The sequence below is a fragment of the Dermacentor andersoni genome, chromosome 1 (assembly GCF_023375885.2).
Source record: "Dermacentor andersoni chromosome 1, qqDerAnde1_hic_scaffold, whole genome shotgun sequence".
NCBI classification, from domain to species: domain Eukaryota; kingdom Metazoa; phylum Arthropoda; class Arachnida; order Ixodida; family Ixodidae; genus Dermacentor; species Dermacentor andersoni.
The window spans coordinates 265,769,246-265,789,985 of NC_092814.1; the positions used below are offsets into that span (position 1 = coordinate 265,769,246).

At 46.7% G+C, this 20,740-nt stretch overlaps 3 protein-coding genes across 3 annotated transcripts in view; 1 reads left to right on the top strand and 2 right to left on the bottom strand.

Moving 5' to 3' along the window:
• The window catches only part of tkv (serine/threonine receptor kinase thickveins), a 65,614-nt gene extending 53,585 nt beyond the window's left edge, over positions 1–12,029 (top strand). Inside the window, exon 11 of the mRNA XM_050196340.3 lies at positions 6,271–12,029. Within this exon, the coding sequence (XP_050052297.1) occupies positions 6,271–6,408 (138 nt within the window). The 3' untranslated portion in view covers positions 6,409–12,029. The remainder of the gene's footprint in view (positions 1–6,270) is intronic.
• A 33-nt stretch (positions 12,030–12,062) lies between these two features.
• The window catches only part of LOC126548299 (uncharacterized), a 73,383-nt gene continuing 64,705 nt past the window's right edge, over positions 12,063–20,740 (bottom strand). The window contains exon 3 of the mRNA XM_055063095.2: positions 12,063–18,345. Coding sequence (XP_054919070.1) covers positions 16,486–18,345 — 1,860 coding nt within the window. The 3' untranslated portion in view covers positions 12,063–16,485. The remainder of the gene's footprint in view (positions 18,346–20,740) is intronic.
• Positions 19,080–20,740, bottom strand: part of LOC140215485 (protein GVQW3-like) — a 30,469-nt gene continuing 28,808 nt past the window's right edge. Inside the window, exon 2 of the mRNA XM_072286012.1 lies at positions 19,080–19,328. Within this exon, the coding sequence (XP_072142113.1) occupies positions 19,080–19,328 (249 nt within the window). The remainder of the gene's footprint in view (positions 19,329–20,740) is intronic.

The window sequence follows — 20,740 nt, forward strand, 5'->3', positions numbered from 1 at the left end:
AAAGTAGACAACGCGCTCCAACCGCCATTTTGGCTTTTGACAAGTTTTGGCTGGGCTTGGCCGGGCTTGGCTATGGAACTGGCTGTAAGAAGCCGCACGCCAGTTCGAGAGGCCGCATGAGGCCGCCACTAAGTGGCCATTCGTGAAAAATGATCTTACTATCATCACTGTGATTACGGTCACCGCATGGTTGTTGGACGGGTCGACTCACGGAGGAAGGAAACTCAGGAGAGGCCCTGACGTCACTCTTTGTGAAGCTAAAGTGAAACTGGAAGTTGGCGTTGCTCGTGGCGTTGCTCCGCCTATCGGGCCTGCTCTCCTCTCTTGTTTACGTTTCTCCCACGCCGCGCTGCGCGCAACCGGGCTGCTCGGACGTGCGCGCTTCGCAGTAATACTAAACAGTCGTTAGCACGTTAGCATGATTACGCCAAAGAGGGCAAAATTTCCCGCGGATATTCGTTCGTTCGTCCGTTGCCATTGCCGTGGCGCGGTGACGACAAGAAGCACGAGCCGCATGATGCCGGGGAGTTGCCAAATCCTAGCTTTGGAGAAGCCGTCGCGGCTCTGGACCTCCTCCGCAGGTACGTCGCACCTCACAGCGACGCTGACAGCAATGCGGCCTTCCAGGGTATTGAGAAACGTGTGGCGATTTCTAGCGAGCGAAAGAAACGGCAAGCCACCATTCTAGACTTTTTTAAGTCCTAAGCGCACTCTGTGGAAATAACTTGTCTATAGTTGAAGCTGCACTTTTTTAATTCATTTTCGGAGCTTTCCTCACTGTTGCGTTTTCCCGGCTGTTACGTTTTTTTTCCCCGGTCCGGTGAAAAACGTATGAACGGGGTTCCACTGTATATGGCACTAGTTACGGTCCTGCAAACGATGGCATTGTCATTGTCCCCATATCTTGCCGAATCACAATCAAGCCACGGCATAGGGCGTAGAGGCTTTCTATGGCATCGACACAGAGCGCTTATGTGCGTCAACAGTATCAGCTGTGCTGAGGCACATTGTTCAGCAGCTTTAGCTGCATTGTTCATTCTGGCTCCTTAGGGGGGACATGGTGTATAGAGTTATCAAGTTATTTTTGGACGAAATTTAATTAGAAGACATAGTCTTATCCAGCTTTTTGAGCTGATTACAAAAATGGGATTATTTTTTTGATAGAATAAATAATTATTGACATAAATAAAAGTCCTTTGCTATTGTTTATGGAGACAATGGGTAAAAACATATTGGGCGGAAAGCAATAATTATGCATGAGTGGACTGCAGAATGTCCAAGGCGTGAAGTGCTGCAAGCACTTTTCAAATCCAACAACAGTTGGCAATTTAGCAGCTCATTAAAGTTCAATGTTTATAGTATGGCTACTAGGGAATAAAAACAAAAGGAATTCGAAAATTCGAAGAAGAAAAAAAGGGAATCTGCTTGCAGTACTTCAACCATCATGCATTTAGCTCCAAGTAAAAAAAATTACAGCTGTAGCTGACCTAGATCTTGAGATATTGTTGCCATAAACAAGCAAGCTGAGCGAAAAGTTAGTTTTGAGGAAATTGAGAAAAACACAGAGAACTCGATTTATTCAGGAATATAATGAAGTATGTAATACATGCCACCAGTTGTAACAGGTTAGCATGCCCCTGACACATGCCCCAGTATGTACGCTCTAGTGTGAAATGTTTATTATCGGAAAGAATTAAAGTAAAAGCGTGTCGTTTGCCGATTACCGGTACTCCGCATTTCGCACGCAGCAGAGACTTGATGAGGAATGGGTTGCGCGTTTGGTCGACGTGGCATCGCTGCAGATTGCACACGAGATGACTATCTATATGGCAAGACTGCAGTCACGTTCGCCTTTACCGACTGCCGCACCGCAACTTGCGTTTCACGCAAGACAGCAGAGCATTTACAGAAGTGTGGCTTAGCATAACGAATCGCATCTGCATCGCATCCGAGCCAGCCGCAGTGATATCGTGAGCAAGCAAATCCGATTTTCGCTTGGTAGCTGTGTTGAAGCAAAGTGTTGCAGTTTTTCTTGAGCTACCTTCGCCTTCTCCAAATTGTAAGGCTGCAGTAGTTGTGCTGTAATGCCGCACAAACGCCGTCCGCTTCCAATACCGCATTCATCTGCCAAGCAGGGTGTCTACCAATCGGGAAAACCAGGAATTCTTAGGGATTTTGAACAGTCTGGAAATACTCAGGGAAAACTTGGGGAATTTGTGCTTCTATCAGGGAAAATGAGCAGTAATTTTGTTGAAAGGGAACGAAAGTCACGGTAATGCTGGCTCGAGTAACAGAGAGGAATCGTGACCAATCCTTTTTGACGCCATGTCATCTGCTGGAAGAGTTGTCAAGTGTGCAGTCAACGACCGACTTTCCGGACACCCGACAATTCGGACACCTTCCCGGCACCACCACGTACCCCTTAGAGTCAGTGTATAAGAACATCTGAAATTTCGGACGCGAAAACCCTTTGCCGTTTGAGTTTCCGGGTTTTTTGCCATGACAGCAGGTTCGAAACGGCATTAATCAAAGCCACCACCACCACCGCCATTTTGTTTACCTTGCCGCCTCGAACCGGCGCTCTCAACGAGGCGCTCATTTGAGGGATCGCTAGCCGTTTGTGCACGGGCGCGAGAGAGAAAATCTGCGGGCTTTTGCTCCTTGAATATATGACTCGGACACTGGCTGCCGGCGTGGTAAAATAGCTGAAGCAGCGGGCACTGATGGCCGATTTGCTGACCGCTGTGTCGGACAGACTGTCTCGCACCTGCGACGGTCGTGCTAAGTCAGTCATGGCGGATCATAGCTTTCTCACGCCTTATGGCGATGTACCTGTAGGTAACAGCGCAGATGTTTCTGTGCGAGCAGTAGCAACCATAGTAGAGCCTGGGCCGTATATGTTGAAAATCTAGAAGGCCTTAGCTTTAGCAACCGCGGTTGAGCGCAAGTGGTTGAAAGGCCGCCGGTGATGATGACTGACTCAGCACCAACGCCGCAGGCGCGAGAAAGTCTGTCCAACGTACCTTCAGAGGCGAATTTCTGACTGGTGTTGCAGAAGTCGCGGGGCGCGGTAGGGCTGAACTTAGCATCACAAGTTGGCGGGTCAATGTAATTATATTTATTCAATCGTGTTTTTTACTAATTGGAACAATGTGTCATTATTTCGCATTATTGGCGGCGCCTCCAGGACACCAAAGCTAGAACCATGACGGGTCCGTGGGTTGGGGCTCGCCGAGGCCTGCACGTGCCAGGGGTGTATAAGATCGGTTGTCCGCGACAGCGGACAGCCAATTTTTTATGCGAACACCCCCTGGCACACTTCTGCCTCCGCAGCCCCAACCCACGGGCTGCCCTGCTTCCAGCTTTGATCCCCCCGCTACCCCTTGAGTGCCCTGGAGATCCTGTGCCGCCTGCTTTATTATAACCTCAGGTGCTCTTTTGAGGCCTCCGTTTGCCGGTTACATGTGCCCTCCTGGAGCAGTGCTTGTAAAAAATCCAATCTATCGTCGCAACGAAAAAGGCGACCCGCGATTTATACAACACCAGTCGGAACCTTGCCCCTTCAGACACAGTGATCACGAAATGGGGCGCCCATGCCCACTGCCTCACCACGGGGGCAGCCAGCGGTGGAGCGTAAACTAACTTGACCCCACTGTCTAGGGGACAAACTCATACAACACGCGCTAAGAAACCTCCTCCATAGTGCCTAGGCAGAGACATATACTCAAGGAGCAAAAGCCTTCAGATTTTCCCTCTCGCGTCCGTTCTTACTCGCGCCTGCTCGCAAATGGCTGGCGATCCTTCAAATGCACGTCTCGTCGCACTGTGTGCTTTAGGTGCGAGTAAAAGTGTGGTAGGGTGAGACAAGAAAGATGGTGGCTTCACGAGTGACGCCTTCCCGCGCGAGCAAAGGGAAAGAGAGGTAGGGGAGCAAGCTTGAGGTAACACGATGAAGCGCGCGCGAGGGAGCGGAGTGGGGGGTAAGTTGGTGCACGTCTTGATTTGTGGCTCGTGGCTCATTTTGTGGCAGCGCATGGCTGTAAGCGCGCCTCAGTGCATACGCAACCGCGCATCCATTTTTACAGGTAATCTGCCGCGTGTGCAAAGAGTGAGCGTGCCGAGACGGCATGGCACCATGTAAGCTGTCCTCCCGCACGTTTAGTATTGGAGGTTGCGTAAGCTCGAGTTTCGGTGACCCGTTGGAGCGAGAGGCAGGCGAAGCATTCGTTCTCCACTGCCTGCGCTTTTCCTGATAGCATCGTCCCTGTACGGGCAATGCTATCAGCCGCGGGGGCAGAGTGCACGCGAAAGCGTAGCTGGCTTCGCTTAATTTGTACCACCAAGATGATAGCGTCAACGTACGTGGCATGAAACCGTATCATTCGTCGCCGACTCCCAAGATTATCAAAATGAATTGTTTTCTCATTGAAATTTGCTTTCTTCAATTGCCCAATAATTTGGAAAATTCTGCGGCCCCTTTCCATGTAAAAAAAAATTGATCAGTGACTGTAATTAATAGCATAAAAGGTAGAATTTCAATACAACAAAATTTCGATGTAACAAAGCAAATTTCCTATTTTACCGACTTCGTTATATCGAGGCTTAACCCTTTGAGGGTCACTAGAGAGTTTTAGAATAGGGGCCCCGAAGAAATAGCGTCGAAGCCACTGCGCATGCGCGATACGCAAACTGCATTTGGGTTTTGCGTTGGGAACACTATTTCACCGATTTAGCGGGAGCCCAAATAGTGGCCCAAAAGCTTTGCGTCAGCAAACATGGTGGCACCCATCGAAGCGACGGCTCTAACCTAGCACTAAACTGGGTTCGATTCGTGGTAACGTGTGAAGTTCGCAAGCTAGAAGTGACTGCGGTTATCGCTTTCTCTCAACTAGCGTGTGTTATGAAGATTGATTCATTAGACGCCGCGGATTCCGAATTCAATTGTGGAGTTTATGGTTAGGCCTAACACGGCTAAGCTTAGCTGGTGAAGGCACGTAAAGTTGGTTTGCTCAAAACTAAGCGCAACTAATTGTTTGCTGCTTACAAAATAACCTCTAAATTGTAATTAAATGCGAATACACGCAAGTCGAAATTACTATTCCTATCATAAATTGGTATATTTTATTAAAATATCTCTAATAGCTTTTCTTTGACGCCGTAGCGGCACTGTCAGCGCAAGACACTATCCGCAAACGTAAAACCTTATTCTAAACCTCTTCACTCCTGCGTGCCCCTGCGCTAACACCTGCAAAGCTCTTTGGGGCCCCGATTCTAAAACTGTCTAATGGCGTAAATATACGGCGCCGCGAACCAACCCAAAAATGGTCGATGCCGTATATTTACGACGCCATCTGTACGTTTAAAAAGCGTGCCAATTTCCTAACTTTTTCTTTTCTGTCATGTGCTGCCACTATGGGGGAATACAGGGAATTTTTTTTTTTCGCGCCTCCCTCTCGGTTTTCATTGCATGGTTTGTTTTAGAGCTAGTTTGCTCCCACATGTCTTTATATTGCCGCTTGCGCATTGGCGCATGCGCGTGCGGGCTGCTGTTCGGGTTTCGTTCCGCGGGCGGTTTCAGCTTCTTGCGCTTGCAAAACTGATGGCTATCTCTCGTTACTAACTGGTCGAAGGGTGACCGCCTCTTTCTCGCTCGTTTAGTGCTCGCAAGGGTGCGCACAGAAAGGATGCCGCCGTGCATATGTTTCCGTTGCCTTTTTTTTTTTTTTTGACACTCGCAAAAACTAATTGCTTCTGGTTGGTGATAAGATGAAGATTAGTGGAAGTTTGTCACACGTTGTGTTTTTTTGACGGGCACACAACTACAGTTTTCTTGAGTGCGCGCACCTACGCAATTCGATTACGCTATGGATGTACAATTAGTGTAAGAGCAGGAACATTTGAGTCTTGCGAAATATTCTCTTGTGCCCATTTTCAAGGCCTTGAACTATGTTTATAAAAATGCATCAAATTTTTAATTCTTATAAGTTTATTTCCTTTTTTATTGTTGTTATTCATGAATGAAGAGTACATATATACCAATGCAAAATATCTTTTTCTCGCTTTACGGTCACCCTAGAAAAATTGCGGTAAATTTTTTTCCTAAGAAGAATTGGAATCTGCAATAAAAAAATTGACCCTGGGCGGTCGCATATGGCAAAAAAAATCTATCCTCAAAGGGTTAACTGTATTTTCATGCTAGTGCTATGTTTATTGTGCTTCTGCATGTCATGAGTGAATTAAGAATTATGTTATAACTCCTGTGTTTTACAGGTAACACAGTGCCTGTCCAAGCTAATGCAGGAATGCTGGCACCAGAGACCTGGTGTTAGGCTAACAGCCCTGCGCGTAAAGAAGTCACTGGCTAGGCTGGTGGTGGATTCCAGTTACATTGGAGGGAAGATGGTGTGACACCTCAGTATATTGTGCGACTGGAGTACCAGCCTGGATGTGCAGTACAACAACAGGTCCTGGAGGTCATGTTGTCTGCCGCTGTTGTTAGATGAGCAGGCTCAGCTACTGTAAACCCTATTGTTGCATCACCGTAAGATGTCTGCAATTGCATTGCTGCAGCCAAAAAGGCCTGAAATTACTGTGGCAAGCAGGTCAGCCATTTGTAGTAGTGAGTTCGTGAAAAGCAATCTGCGTTGACACAGGCTAGTGGACATGACCTGCAGTGCCTGCCCATTGGAAGTAACGCACTTTTGCTGTCAATCCCTTTCGTCACTCCGGCTACATGTGTGGAATTGATTGAGCTGCGATGTTGAAACTGAATGGCATGAATGGTGGTTCCTCGGTTGTGACCATGCTTCAGTCACTTGGCATTGACATTTTTTCCCCCAATTACTAAAGTGTTAGTGATTTAGTGCCTTTTTGCTCACACCAGTCCTGAAATCGAAAGCCACCTGTGGGCAGCTTCTTCATCTCACCATGAGTGAGTTACGTGCAAGCTCTCTTACCTAAGGAAATGTGTATCGCAGGGACACATTGACATCAGTAACTGCTATGGGCAGTCCTCTTCTTGCGTGGGCTTTGTTTCTCTAAGTGCCATTTTATACAGCTTTTGTTGTTGCCTAGCTTTTGTCTGGCTGCTTTTTGTTATATTACGAAGCATAAAATAGCACTGACATCATTGGTGGATTTTTTATTTCATCAGTTTTTTGTTTTGCTCTATGTGTACATTTAATCAGCTCTTTTAAAGGTTTGCAGCATTCTAAAGGTCACAACAGTCATTAGATGGCTTGCAACACGTGGACAGAAGTACTCTAAGTTGTATGCAAAATGAAAGCTGTTCATACATTCATACAAAAGCAGTAAGCAAAAATTGCATGTTTTTTTTTTTTTCTGCGCAACTACTGCATGCAAGCTCACATTTGCCTTACCATACTGATTCAACAGCATAACCACTGCAAAGTAATGCTTCAGCATTTTAGTACAGTTTGTAAAGCATAATTAGTGTTTTTATATGTATTTTGATGTCCCCTAGGATTTAAAATAAAGTCTATGCAGGTAAGAGAATTCATTATGACATAAACGAGCTGAGTACATAACCACTGAGCTTATCAACGTACTTTCCTTTTTTCATGCTGTTGCAGCTGTTGAATACATACGTTCCTTGTTTTCAAAGTGATTGTAAACGAAAGTCAGTTAGTTTCAAGCCTCCCACATCATAATGTGACAGCAGGGAATATACTGTTTACCATTGAAGCCATTGCTATACAGTATGTCTGAAAAGGTCTTGAAGATCTACACTATTACTTCATGTGATAAATTTTAGGGCAAATAATGACGAATATGAAATCTCGTATATTTTACTATCATCTTTCAACTGCTTACCTAGTAGCGCTACGTATGCAGTTTCGAACCTTGTTCTTTTGTTAGTGCTTCAGCAGAGACATTGAAAAATTGGCTTGATTGATGATCAGAAATAATGACAACTGATGACGGTAATTATTAAAAAAAAAAAGAAAAGCTTGTGCATGCTGCAAAAGCAGGCACAAGAGCCTTGTCTCCAACATGCTTCTGCTGCCTTAATAACTGCAGCAGATGCGTACAGAGTGTAAAATATCATGTGCTTGTGAAGCAGTCATCCCCCTGACTGCTTAAGTGCACTTCAAGGTGGTAGTGATTAGCCTCCAAGTCCCTACAGGCTTTATTTTAATGTTTGTCGCCACAACGGCTACTGATTTACTCTTGGCACATTCTTTAGTGCACTGTACTAAGACATGGTGCATCACTCTGTGCATCATATTCATTATAAGTCCTAAACATGCAAGAACATCAGAATTAATTGCTTAATGGCTTGATTAAGCTGCTACTTCCCTCTTTAAAACAATGCAAATGAAGGAATGTTTTCCTAGCTTTGTATTGGCAGCAGTGTTATTTTTTCAGTGACATATGAAGTGTTCTTTAGACTTTGTACTCGCAGTTCTTATTGCTTTTCACTGCTTTGTCACACATCAGCCTTCATACATTTTTCTCATCTGAACGTAACAGAGTACAACCTTTTCTTGTGAATATGTAAAAAGTGATATGTAACAGTTGATGTGTGGATGTCCAGTTAATTAACTTGAACATTGCTGTTCTAGTTAATGTACATACATTTACTTTTCTGAATATTGTGCCAAAATGTAATATGAACTTGTATATATAAATATGTATATATATGATGCTAGACATAGTCATCACCAGCTTTTTCGTTAAGTGGTTTGGTGGTAGCACGACAATGCAAGCTATGAATTATTTTCAATTGCACCACTGAATCAGCACTGTGACACTCCCCCCTTCCCCTTTATTTCTTAAATCAAATTTAGTTGCATCAGTTGTGTCATTTCTAAGTTTATTGAGGTGCTGCGATCTACAGTCGTGTTTGATATGAGCTGCAACACGGTGTCCATGGTTGAAGGAGCTCCAAGACTGCATGGCATTTGCAACATACAAAAAGCTGGTTTAATAAATATCGGGGATTAGCATACCAGTGTTCTCCGATTTTGCATATGTTGGCAGAGATGTACAATCTTGGGACCCCTTCGACCATGGGCACCGTGTTGCAACTCATATTGAATGCAACTGTATGTGAGCATGAGGCAGAAAAATAAGTAAATGTTCTCATTCACGAGGAAAAAGCTTGGGGAGTAGCTATGTGCAGCAAATATGTGATGTGCAGACTTGCTGGTGAGGCCAATCCTGGTAAGTAACAGTATCTGTCCGGTTATCACACAGAGGAATAAACTGCATTAATGTGGCTTCCATAACTTGTTTGCACCACTGCAAATTGTGTACCTTTGTCATACTTGATGTACTTTTATTTTATGGCTGACCAGCATGCTTGTTTTTTCCGTGCTTTGCCTTATAAGTGCTGCAGTCGTAGTTTTTTTTTGTGTGTGTGCGTAGTATGCATGCCACTGGTCTGCTGGTAAAGATAACCATGGGAACTGGTGCCCCCACCCCATTCTTCCAACATTTGTGTCGCTCATGAGTACCAAAATATGTGTATAAGTCGATGTAGGCTTTATAGACCACATAAGCATAGCTAAATATCCTGCGTAACAAGAACTATATGTTCTTTGTGAAATCATGACTTTATTGATACTGTAGCCTGTGCCTTCTGGTGAACGTAGCCCAGTTCTTGGTGCTAAAATTCTTCACAGACTATGCTGCATCGTGTCATTACGGTCCTTTGAGTGGCCGACTTGCACATTGTCAGCACAGTAATCAGCAGCCAAAGCTGATAGCTATCATTGCTTTGAGCAGTACCTGTATCAACCCACCTCAGACATTTTCTTTTTTTAAAAGCATAATATGGGGCCTTAGGTGGCACTATATGGCAGTTCAGCCCTATTGAATTAACATAGACTACCCTTTGAGTGTGTTGCAGTTGGAAAATTATTGCCTTTTCGTCCATAGTTACACTCAACACAGTTCTTTCTTCTCCATCTTGGGCCATTTCAGTTTGTCTTTTATAGCTGCCTGGCAGCTGTTGCTGCTTAATGTGCATGTTTTTGTATAGCTGTGTTGTTCACCTTCATTTATACCTGCATTAAGTTTACTAATGTCCCAACCAACAGGTCTTTACTTATTGTCATGTATGCATTGTATTCATATTTTTATCTCGTTATCTTGTGGCTGCCGCATTTATTATTTTATGGTGCATATAAATGAAATTGACTATGCTGAAGGAGTCCGATACCACGAGGCAATGTTTCTCGAAATCCAGTGGCCAAATTGTTATTTGAAATGTTTATTTTTATTTTTATTCAATTTTATTTTGTCTGACCACAGGAATTTTGTGTAATTTATTCTTTCTTGTGGGGTTAATGTAAAGGTTTCACGCTGTGGCACATGATGCCAAAGCTTGTTGTATGTGCTCCTGACATTGTAACTCTTATGTATTGGTGCAAGTAGATCAGGAACCTTTTGCCTGCACAGTGTTTTCTTCATGCAACAAACAGGCCATTTTCCAACCATGTTTCAGTACCTATTGGACCCCTTCAGTCTCTGGTGCTTTTCACTGCTGCTTGCCTTGTTTTAATATGCCTTTGCATTTCTCACTTGGTGATTGTGGACAGCTGACAATCTCTCATTCACAGCCAATTGGGGTATGCTGGTTGTGCCTTGCTGTGCTGCTTTCTATTTGCAAGCTTAGTGGAGGATTGCAGGACGATTACTCAGCCCACGCTGCCTTTGGTGCACACATATGGCCTGAAGAGATTTTGTAATTGTGTGCACGCATTTTAGCAACTTCTCTACAGCTTCTTTTGGGCTGGAAGAGTTCCTAATAGTGCTTTTTTAATGTGCAGGTAGACCAATTCAGGTGTCATAATGATATTTATGTATGTTTGTTATGCCTGTTGTTTTCTCGTGTGCCATCAAGTATTTTTATTCAGCAGCTTGCATGATGCACTTTCAATGCCCAGAATTGCCAGGTACAGTTTTGAAACTGCATAAGGATGCGTGTGCTGGTTGCCCAATGCAAACGGCAAGCACAGCAATTTATGCCACAGCACATGATCCCCCCCCCCCCTCCTTTTTTTCCCTTGTGCTTGGTGTTCTGAGGCTTTGTTATGTGTCATGTGGGGTTATATATACTACTTCTAATTTTGTATCGAATGTGATCAGTTTGTGGTATTGAGTTGTACTTTCACCTCCTCAATGGTAAGCAACCTGACATTTTTGTGTGTTCAAGATGCTATGCTGCGATGCACAATAAGCTATAATGTGCCCTATCAAAAATTAGGTGCCCTTTGTGACTCTTTCCTGTTTATTAACTGTGTGACACAGGGAGCTGAGTGTGTGTCTACATTTTAGTAGCACAGTCAGGTGTGTGCTGCATTTAGGGTTCAATATTTTTGGAAAATCTTTTTTTGTTTTTGCTTTCAAGTTAGGTATTTTTAGTTGAATGACCGTTTATATGCTTGTTTAATAGTACTTTGGCACTAAGTGCAATATCACGAGCCGGTATAACATAGACAGTATGCCTAAGTAATAACTTTGTGTTATCCCTTTACTGCAAAAAGCATTGTTTCTGTTGTAACCAGTTTATTATTAAAATGAGTGCTAATGTATCCTTATGTGTTAATGCATGCTTATTGTGTACTGTCCTTATGAAACTTGGAAATTAATTGCTTTATAGTGTACACATTTGCTTTGTGTTTGGTGCCATAATGACTTTGGGAACTAATCTTTATGTATCGTAACAACTTTCACTAATGGGTTCACCTATTTTTGGGGTCTTTTTAGTTTAAAGAAAAAATTCCTCCTGTGGATAGTGCATTGTCTAATGCTATTCATATTTGGCCATCTTCGTTGCTGTAATATTTCAGTTTCCCAAACATTTTGTTCGAGTCATTGGGTGTGGGATAAATATTATTACCTTATGTGTTGGCTGAAGGTGCATTCACTGAGAAATCTGTGTACTGTATAATTCTGCAGTTTCATACCATTGAGGATATGGAAATGAACTCCAAGTCATAAGTCTGTGCAACATTGATGTAATCTTGTAAGAAAAGTAAATGTACATTTATGCTGATGCATGATTTGTACAGTTTTTCTTGAAGCACAACACCTGGACAGCAGGAACTTGCTTTATTGGCTTTTGACAACAATATTACTAGTTAGTCAAACACATTTCAAACAGTAGAACACACTATTTACAGCAGACATTTCAGACTTATTTACAAGAGAAACATGCCAGACCAAATGACACATATATAGCACCTTTGGAATAGCCAAGAATCTTGTGGCTGCAATTCACTGTTTGGCAAGAGAGAAAAATGCACAGAACCTACATTCTTCACCCTTAGCACCATTCGAAGAAAGAACAGCATAATCGCATGAGAAAGTGGTTGATGTCCGACAAATGAAACAATGGAAAAGCTCAATGAAACAGCTCAGCCAACGTGATATTTTATTAGTGTAATAGTCATTGAGGGTAATGCACTTGCAACAGGAAGTTCATGAACCTTTAGAATTTTGGGTGAAGCTGCCTCTCATGCTGGTGGCCAGCTGCCTTGCTATTACACATTGGTTTAAATCTCCAAAATTTCTAAAGGCCTCAACTACTCAGTTGCAAAGTGATAAAGCAGGCATTGTGAGTAAGTGATGTGATGCTTATTCAGAAAAGACTTCACTAAAAATGTTTGTTGTCAAGAAGACAACGAAATCCCCATTGAGGTGTTATGTGACAAAAGAATGGGCAAGTGACCCAAGAGCAAGAGTTCCAATGCCTTGTACGTCTGTTCTGTGCTGCCTCGAGTAGGGGTTGGGCATTGAAGCAGAATAGCACTTCCTTCAGGATTGTCAACTGTCTTGCAAATCTTTCACATGCAGCACTGTCAAGCCTACTTGTGCAACTTTCAATAGGGATTGCACTGATTGATAACATCCACCTCTTAATACACATCCCTGCATTCAGACTCTTGGCAGAATTTGTCAAAGATGGCGAGTTGAAGTGCCGCAAAGGGATTTAATGTAAGTGCAAATAATTCCAGCCTATGAACATTCCAACATCGGCCATTTCACGCAAGTGACTGGGGTTTTGTGTTTTTAAGTATGCCCTTATTGAAACAGTTGTACACGAAAGCATCAACTGTTTCAATGCAACTGCCTTCCTTAGTTTGTTGCTGCTGCCAGGATTTAGAGAAGGTGCAGCTGCTTTTTTTAGTTTACTCAGCTGCCTGGAGAAGGCAATGTCCATGTCAGCGGAGTCAACTATGGCATGCATGTTCTTGTGGGAGAAAGTGAGGGGGGTGGGCAGAAGAGAGGGTGGTTAATGCTTAATTAAGTGCACAATGGCAGTGTACAGTGTATTTCATGCCAAATTGGTTCTGGTAAAATAATTTTAATACCGATCCCACGTATACTCTTGAGTAGTGCTTAAAAATATGTTGCATGATGAGTTCAATTTCCTAGTGCACAGTAAAGAAAACGAAAGAAGAGTGACGTCATGGTAAAAAAACAAGAAGCTTGCGGTGTGCTGTCATTTATCTAGACGGCCATTAAGTTTTCACATTGTTTTTCACATATCACTTTCAATATCGCACACCTGCCAACCTGTGAACATTAAAATTCGTAAAATTCCTGCAGCCTCAATAAGAAAGAAAAAAGGGATGGGGGGGGGTGCATAGTAAGCATTCTTGAAGCGTTTGCTCTTGGCGCACGCCTTTGATGAGATACACATGCACTTTATTAATGCTGAATTACCTTCGGACACTGCGCATAAGTAGCAATAGGTGGCCTCTTGGGCTGCCACAAGAGGGCAGCACAAGTGCCATCACCTCCTTTATGCCTCCTTTACGACAGATGCCTGCAGCGTGATGCTATAAACCCGGTTCCGTGCCCTCTCCCTTTTCTCATTCCGCGAAAGGCAACCAGCGCCGTTTATGGGGCATGCCTGCAACCTAGGTCACGTGCTGCAGCCTCTGAGGTTGCCATGACAACTGTTACCGTCTCGGAGGCCCACCAGAACGCTCGCTAGCAGACTCCCGCATATCGGCACTATCGATGCGCCGGCAGTAAAACCCCTCAATAAAAAACGGAAGTAGCGCCATCCTTTGAAGATTGCCGCCGTCCTCCTCCCCTGCGCGTTCTCTCGACGCTCGGCCCTCCCATTGGCCGAACGCCGTCACGCGACCTTTTTTCTTGCTTGTTCTCGCTTCCGCCGGCATAGGGGTGCCAAACATCGCGAGCGGCGCACGCAGACTCTACGTTTCGCGCCTCCTCTGTGCTTTCCTAGCGTAGTTTCGTGTTCGCGTAGCCGTGTTGCTGTGCCTTGGGATGCACACACGTGAAACTGACGGCAAGCGACTCTTCTGGATTCCATCTGCGAAGCGAGGCGCGGAGGAAAGTCAACATTCAGACGTCCTCTCTTGATGTTGCCGCAGCCAGTCACGATACAACGTAAAAAAATTCCGATCAAAATACGGCCTCAGAAGCGCGAGCGACACGTAGCCACAGCGTTTGATTCGGAGAACGTCTGCTAGTTCGGCCCCGCGTAGAGGGAGCCGACGCAGAAGAGGGGAGAGAGCCTATGGAGAGCGCTACCTTAGAGGCCTGGAGGGCATGGAGCCGGCAGAAGCATTCGGCTGCCGCTGCCGCTGGAAGTTGAAATAAAGCCCCTTAGGGTCGATTTACGCTCGAGCCGCCCATCGCCGCAAGCGTGCGATCGCCGCAAGCCGCACCGCACGCTTGCGGTCGCGCGAAGAATTGCACGTATCCAGCACTTGTGCACAAATTACCATTTACACTGTGTGCACAGTGTATACCTTACACATTGTAAACCGAAATTTGTGCACTAGTGTTTGATACGTGCAATATTTCGCGCGACCGCACGCTTGCGGTGCGGCTTGCGGCGATGGGCGGCTCGAGCGTAAATCGGCCCTTAAACTTCGTAAAGTAGTGACACTCTCCTCCTCCGCCTTCAATCCTCCTCGTTTATCTCTTTCACCCTCCCTCCTCGACCGTGGCGCCGCCTACACTGCTCGAGCGTTGCAACGGCGCCAACATGTGCTCGTCGCCACTCCGTAGATGCTTCTCGAGCAAAATGGCTCACGTGATGCTATTAGGCCAATAGCGACGCGGCGTCGGCCTCGGCCAGAGCGCGCGAGGAGGAGGCGGCATTCTTCAAAGCGTGGCAGTACTTTACGAAGTTTAAGGGGTTTTAAGTTGAAAAGGCAACAAGCGCCGCCCCACGGAATTTATGCAGAACTAAGGAAACCGCCGAAAGCGAGCGACGCGGCGGCAGGCATTTACTTATACATTTCTTTTTTCAATCTTGCACCATGTCACCTTTCAAGAGCGTTTCGTAAAACTTCACGCAAGATTCGTAAAATCGTAGAAAAAAAATCTCGTCGTAGATTTTACGAAATATGCGGTAGAGTTTCGCGATGTGCTACCGGGAGCGACGCCTAAAAAAGCTTCGTCTGAGCATCGCTCGCGAGTCTGTAGCCGTGCATCGCCATAGCTTGAGGCTGGTGGAAGAGCATCCTTTGACGCCACATTTATGTAGCCCGACCTGTCAATGCTGCAAATGTTAATAATGTGACGTGACAACAGCATGGACGTGAAGTGAGTCTGTTCAAAATTTATTTTGTCACGCCCGACCAAATATGTGGCCGGCCGCGGCAGACTCGTGGGTTGGAATTTTGCTACTGGTCGGTGCGCTCCACTATCGCGCGCGATCACGCGCAGCGGGCTGAAGACAGAAAAACATCACTGTTACGGGCTACTTTGATCCAAAGCGTCCGACTGATGTAAGTGCGGACAGCGCATAGCCTGTCCCTGCACGTTTCCTTTGGCACTCTGGTATAAGCGGACGAAAGCAGCCTTGTTAAGGCATCCATCTTGCATGCGGACTTGCCGTCATGGAGATTGTACGCGAGTCGGCCTCCTCGCGCGCTGTGTCTGAGTGAATACCATTAAGGAGTAAATCCTACAAGTGCAGAGCGTGATGAAAACGTCAGCGAAGTGAATGTACGTACCGATAAGCGACTTCCACGTCGTTTCGTAATGGTAGCATACAGTTTCTCCTAGACACACTGGTGAGGCAGAACTACGAAGACAAACGCGTCTTTGTGGGCTAACACTCAAATGTGGTTAAATGAACATGAATGATCCCTGAATGTTCAATGTAAGTTAAACATGTTTATGGCTTAAAGAAGTAGGCACATTTTGGCCCGGTTATCGGACGCGCTGACAAGGCGGATTCGCTAAGTCACCGAGACCAGCAGCAGTATTCGCGTGATGAAAGGTAAAATGAGGAGTGCGAATACGCAGTGTCAGCGGGTCGTAAGGCCACCTGCAAAAATTTAATCATTCAGCCCCTTCGCAGTATTTAAGTGGAATCGTGCTGCGGGTGGGAAAGGGCTTTTAAGCTGCGCGATTCCACCGTTTTGAGGGGAGAGGCCGAATGGTGAAATTTTTTCGCGATGCTGGAAAAAGAAAAAATCTCGTTCATCGTCATTAGTTCAGGAGCCTATAAGTCAAACCAGATTAGAGCTTTCCCTTTTTGAGCACTGGTAGATCGTAGGGAAGACTTTTAGGAAGCCGCATCGCCGTCTTTTGCTTGATCCACAAGAAGGCGGACAGCAAGCAGGCAATCACGAGGAGGGACAGGAGTACTACAAGGACGGACGCGAATCCTGGCGCAGACATGCATATGATGGAACTTTCATGCTCCTCTTTTACTAAGGGAGCCGGGTGGGTATCGTTGGAACCCAGGCTGAATGCCAAGTCACCAGCTGAGACAACGCGAATCACTCTGTTCACGCCAATTTCTGCCATTTCCTCTTCTTCTTCGGGGTACGAAACGTCTCTCTCTTCCCTGGGCCGGCCAGCGGACTGGGAAACATGGTTAGAGTACAGCGCCTGCTTGTCGGGTGCCGATGAGTCGACGGTCGCCTGCGCCGAACACTGATCCGGGCATTGATACCGGCAGATCTGTATGGTGCACTGGAAGTGGACTTCCATTGTATCAGGAAACTTAAAGGCCTGGAAATGTGCGTACGACAGCACTGTCGCACTGGAACCGAAGTTCCTTATCTTTGTGAACCGGCTCATTAGTTTTGGTCGCACGACGCACCCTTGGCTGTCAACGAGCTCGATGGGCGCCCGCTGCCCGTCGTGCGCAATGCAGTTGCGTACCAGCATGTCGAATTTGTTCTCGTCGTCCTTGATGGCCAGTACCATCGTCATAGTCTGACCGATTTTGACGATGCCAGCTACTTCGCTGGCCCAAGGCCCTTTGCCAGCTTGTATCTGCATCCAGCAGCCTACGTTGTCACCTGCGAAGTCGGCGCGCACAACGTCGAGCATGTCGACTGGGAAAGGCCTGAAAGTAACCGCCTTCTCGTAGTTGTTGTGCCACGTGCACCTCAACTTGCGTGCTTGGTCCCACACCTCCTGCACCTGTGGATCGTACTGGACGATAATGGTGTTCTCGAAGAAGCTGCCAGTTCCAGAGTTGCCACCGTCATAACCGTAGAGGCCATTCTGCGTGTTTCCAATGGTGCCACAGCTGTTGATCGATACATCGAAGTAGACGCTTTTGCGGCCTGAGCCCGCCGGCAAGTGGACACAACTACCGTAGCTGTAGTGGCCTTTGCTGAAGATTATGCCGTGGAAGGGCTTGTCGAACTCGACCACTACCTTCATGAGATTTTTCTCGCATTTGACATCAAGGTGGACGATCTTGGGCATTTCGGGTTGAGGCAGTGGCCACGGCTCCTGGCCTTGAGCCTGCGTTGCCAAGTCCGTCGACTGCTGCGGATGCACGTTGTGGTTCTCTATGTACTGGTGATGCTGCTCCTCAGATGCACCGCCGCCGCCACCACCACCGCCACCTCCACCACCATGGTGAACAACTTGTGTCGGTTGATGGTGGACATCGGGATAAGCATGGTGATGGTGGTGCCCCTGCTGTGGCTGCTGCTGCTGCTGCTGTTGGTGCTGTTGGTACTGCTGCTCGTGCTGCTGTTGCTGCTGATACTGCGGTTCATGCTGTTGCTGCGCTGACTGATGTTGGTGCTCAAAGACTGGCTGAGGCGGCTTTTGGAGTTTGTTCGACTCCCACTGTGGCAGATGGATGGCGCCCTGCTGAAGTCCGTTGTTGAACAGCTGCGGCAGGATGATGTGGCCGCTTTGTATGGGTATTTGGTGTACCGGGATAGGAATGGCGTCGATCGGGTATCCTTGTTGCTGTGCATGGTAGTGCTGCGAAGGAAACACCTTGTTCTCGCCTCCGCCGTTGTCCTTGGTCTCCATCTCGGAGGCCTGCTCACTCAGCTCTTCCTGCACGCCGACCTGCTGCTGTTGGTCAGCCGCACCCTGCTCTGCGTCGCCTGCCAGCACAGCCTGCAAGAAGAAAAAAGAAATAGGAATTTTAAGATATTTAACTCGTGAAGAAAATATTTACCTGCATCAACTGATACCAGCAGCTTCAGGTTTATGGCGAAGTTCCGAGTAGAGAACAACTGTGTTAAGTTGAAAACTTACCAATAAAGAAGTTCAGCTGCATTGCTTTTTGACATTGAAATGAGACTACTAAAATGACTATTCTCCTTCAAAATACGTTTGGATCGCACTTAAATCCTGGGCGGATAGGCCGGAAACATGTATGATGTTCGTGCACCGTCGTAAGCGAGCACAGGCTTTGACCCAATTGCGTATGTCGACAGTCGCCTTTGACACATGTGCGCACGCGCAGCGTGGCTGCGCTTATATAGAGGGCTCTATACAACTAGTACAATAAGAAAATATATACAGGGACATTAAATATAATGACCACATGACTAAGGCCCATATTATAGACCTGTCATTCGGGCTGTATTGGTAGCGAACGGCGTGGTAACGACACGACCGGTGCGTCGATTGCACATGCGGTACTAACGTAAGTTGTTTAGATGTCTTTCACAGCTTTGCCCTTAAAGAGCTGCGGTGAATTGGTTTGGGAAGTGGCGGAGGTGAAAAGGGAAGGGAGACAGTGGTGACAGGATAGACTTAGTTATCTACATTATGGGGTCTGATGCTTTCGCTGGTACACCCGAGATGAAGAAGACTGGTCCCAGTGGCTGTAGTCTCGAGGTCATTCAATAGTTCATACAGTGACCGCCATAGCTCGTTGGCGGTCGCAGCGCTGCTGTCTCGGTAGTGCCCAGGTCTGGAGGGAGGTCGGTCGCCATTCCGCTGAGAACGAAGCAAGGGCCATTTGTCTGGGGTCGGAAGACAGAGGCAGTCCCCGATTCAATGTTCGAGGTCCACCCGGGTGTTTCGGGCGCTGCAGGTACCTGCATGCGAACGTTCCAGGCTTCGAGGGTCTTCCTATTTTCTTCGAAACGCTGCACGAGGAAAGGAGTAAGGAGGGTTCCAGTCTGTACCTGCGGGAGCGAAACCTGCTGCCGATGTAGCTGCTTGAGAGGGAAGGGGAGGAATATCCATGGGGCTGGACGTAGTGAGGAGATAGCTGCGCCGGTGGCGTTTGACTTCGGATATTGCTTCCGTGGGATCGTACCACTGACTGTGTATTTACGTGTCTTCAGGTACGTTGTTCGGCAATTGTTTGGTCGGTATCGACTGAACGGATATTATCACGGCCCGCGCTAGTCGACGGTTGCGTTCATTTCCTGGTATGCCCATACGCCCCGGGATCCAGTTAAATGCAAATCGTGGCCTTGGTAGCGCTGACGACGTACGTGGAGGCGGAGTTGTCGGACCACAGCGGTGGCTGTGTGAGCGTCCTTACAAGCTGTAAAGGCGTCTTGGGAGTGTAAACACTCGTGGTGCTTAGCATCTCTTGAAAATTTGTCACCAGTGGATTCGGTATGCTTGGCAAAATCTAGGATGGCATATACAGTTCTGCCGTAGACCTGTGAACGACATCTCTTGTGAGGTGGACTTTACTGCCCCGTTCAGTTGCTTCCATATTTGTCCACGCCGGACTAATCATTGGACCGTCCTCTGGTCCTCCAATAAGAGCATCCACGTAGACTATATGGCACCTACCATAGTGGTCGTTGCCGTCGCGTAGTTGGTGTTTATATTTCTTATGGCGTTTGACGTAGGCCTGTCACCTGGCCGATTGACTTTGTTCTATATTCTTCGGCAGTGGCGTGGGGTCTGCAAGCCGCCTTTTGCGATTCATTGTGGCGCCATCGTGCGGTGGCCACTAGAAACAATTTGGCAGGCGCCGCTGCGCGCCGCGACAGCCTCCCCACGTGAGACTCGCGACCAAACAAGCAGCGTGTGAGACAAGACCGAAACAACGTGTACGCGCCGTCATATTTTGTCATCGTCAGCTAGCCATCGAGCCCGCTGGTGAATGCTTTCTACCCGGAGGTTTCTTAAGCGTGACGCACGGCTGTAAGAAGAGCTTCGGCAACGCTTTACAAGCTCCTCCTTGGCCTGAAACCGCTGCACCTGTGGCGTAAAGTGAGTAAGTAATAAAACAATATGAGTACGCCAGGGACGTAGCCAGTGGGGGAGGGTGAAGCTTATGAGGCTTCAGCCCCCCCGAAATTTTTTCGTGCTGTCCATGGAACGTCGACCAAAGCAACCCCGGGCGCCAGAAATCATTCTGAATTTTGTCTAGAATGTCTTTTTTATGCTCAAAAAAACATTTCACCGCGAACATTGTGAACTCGGGCTGGATTTCGCGACAACGCCCATGCACCGGGAGTCACATAACGCAAGCAGCCCCATCCGAGCACAAAGTTTCAAGGGCGTTTTGATGGCGAACGGGCTCGCCGCGGAA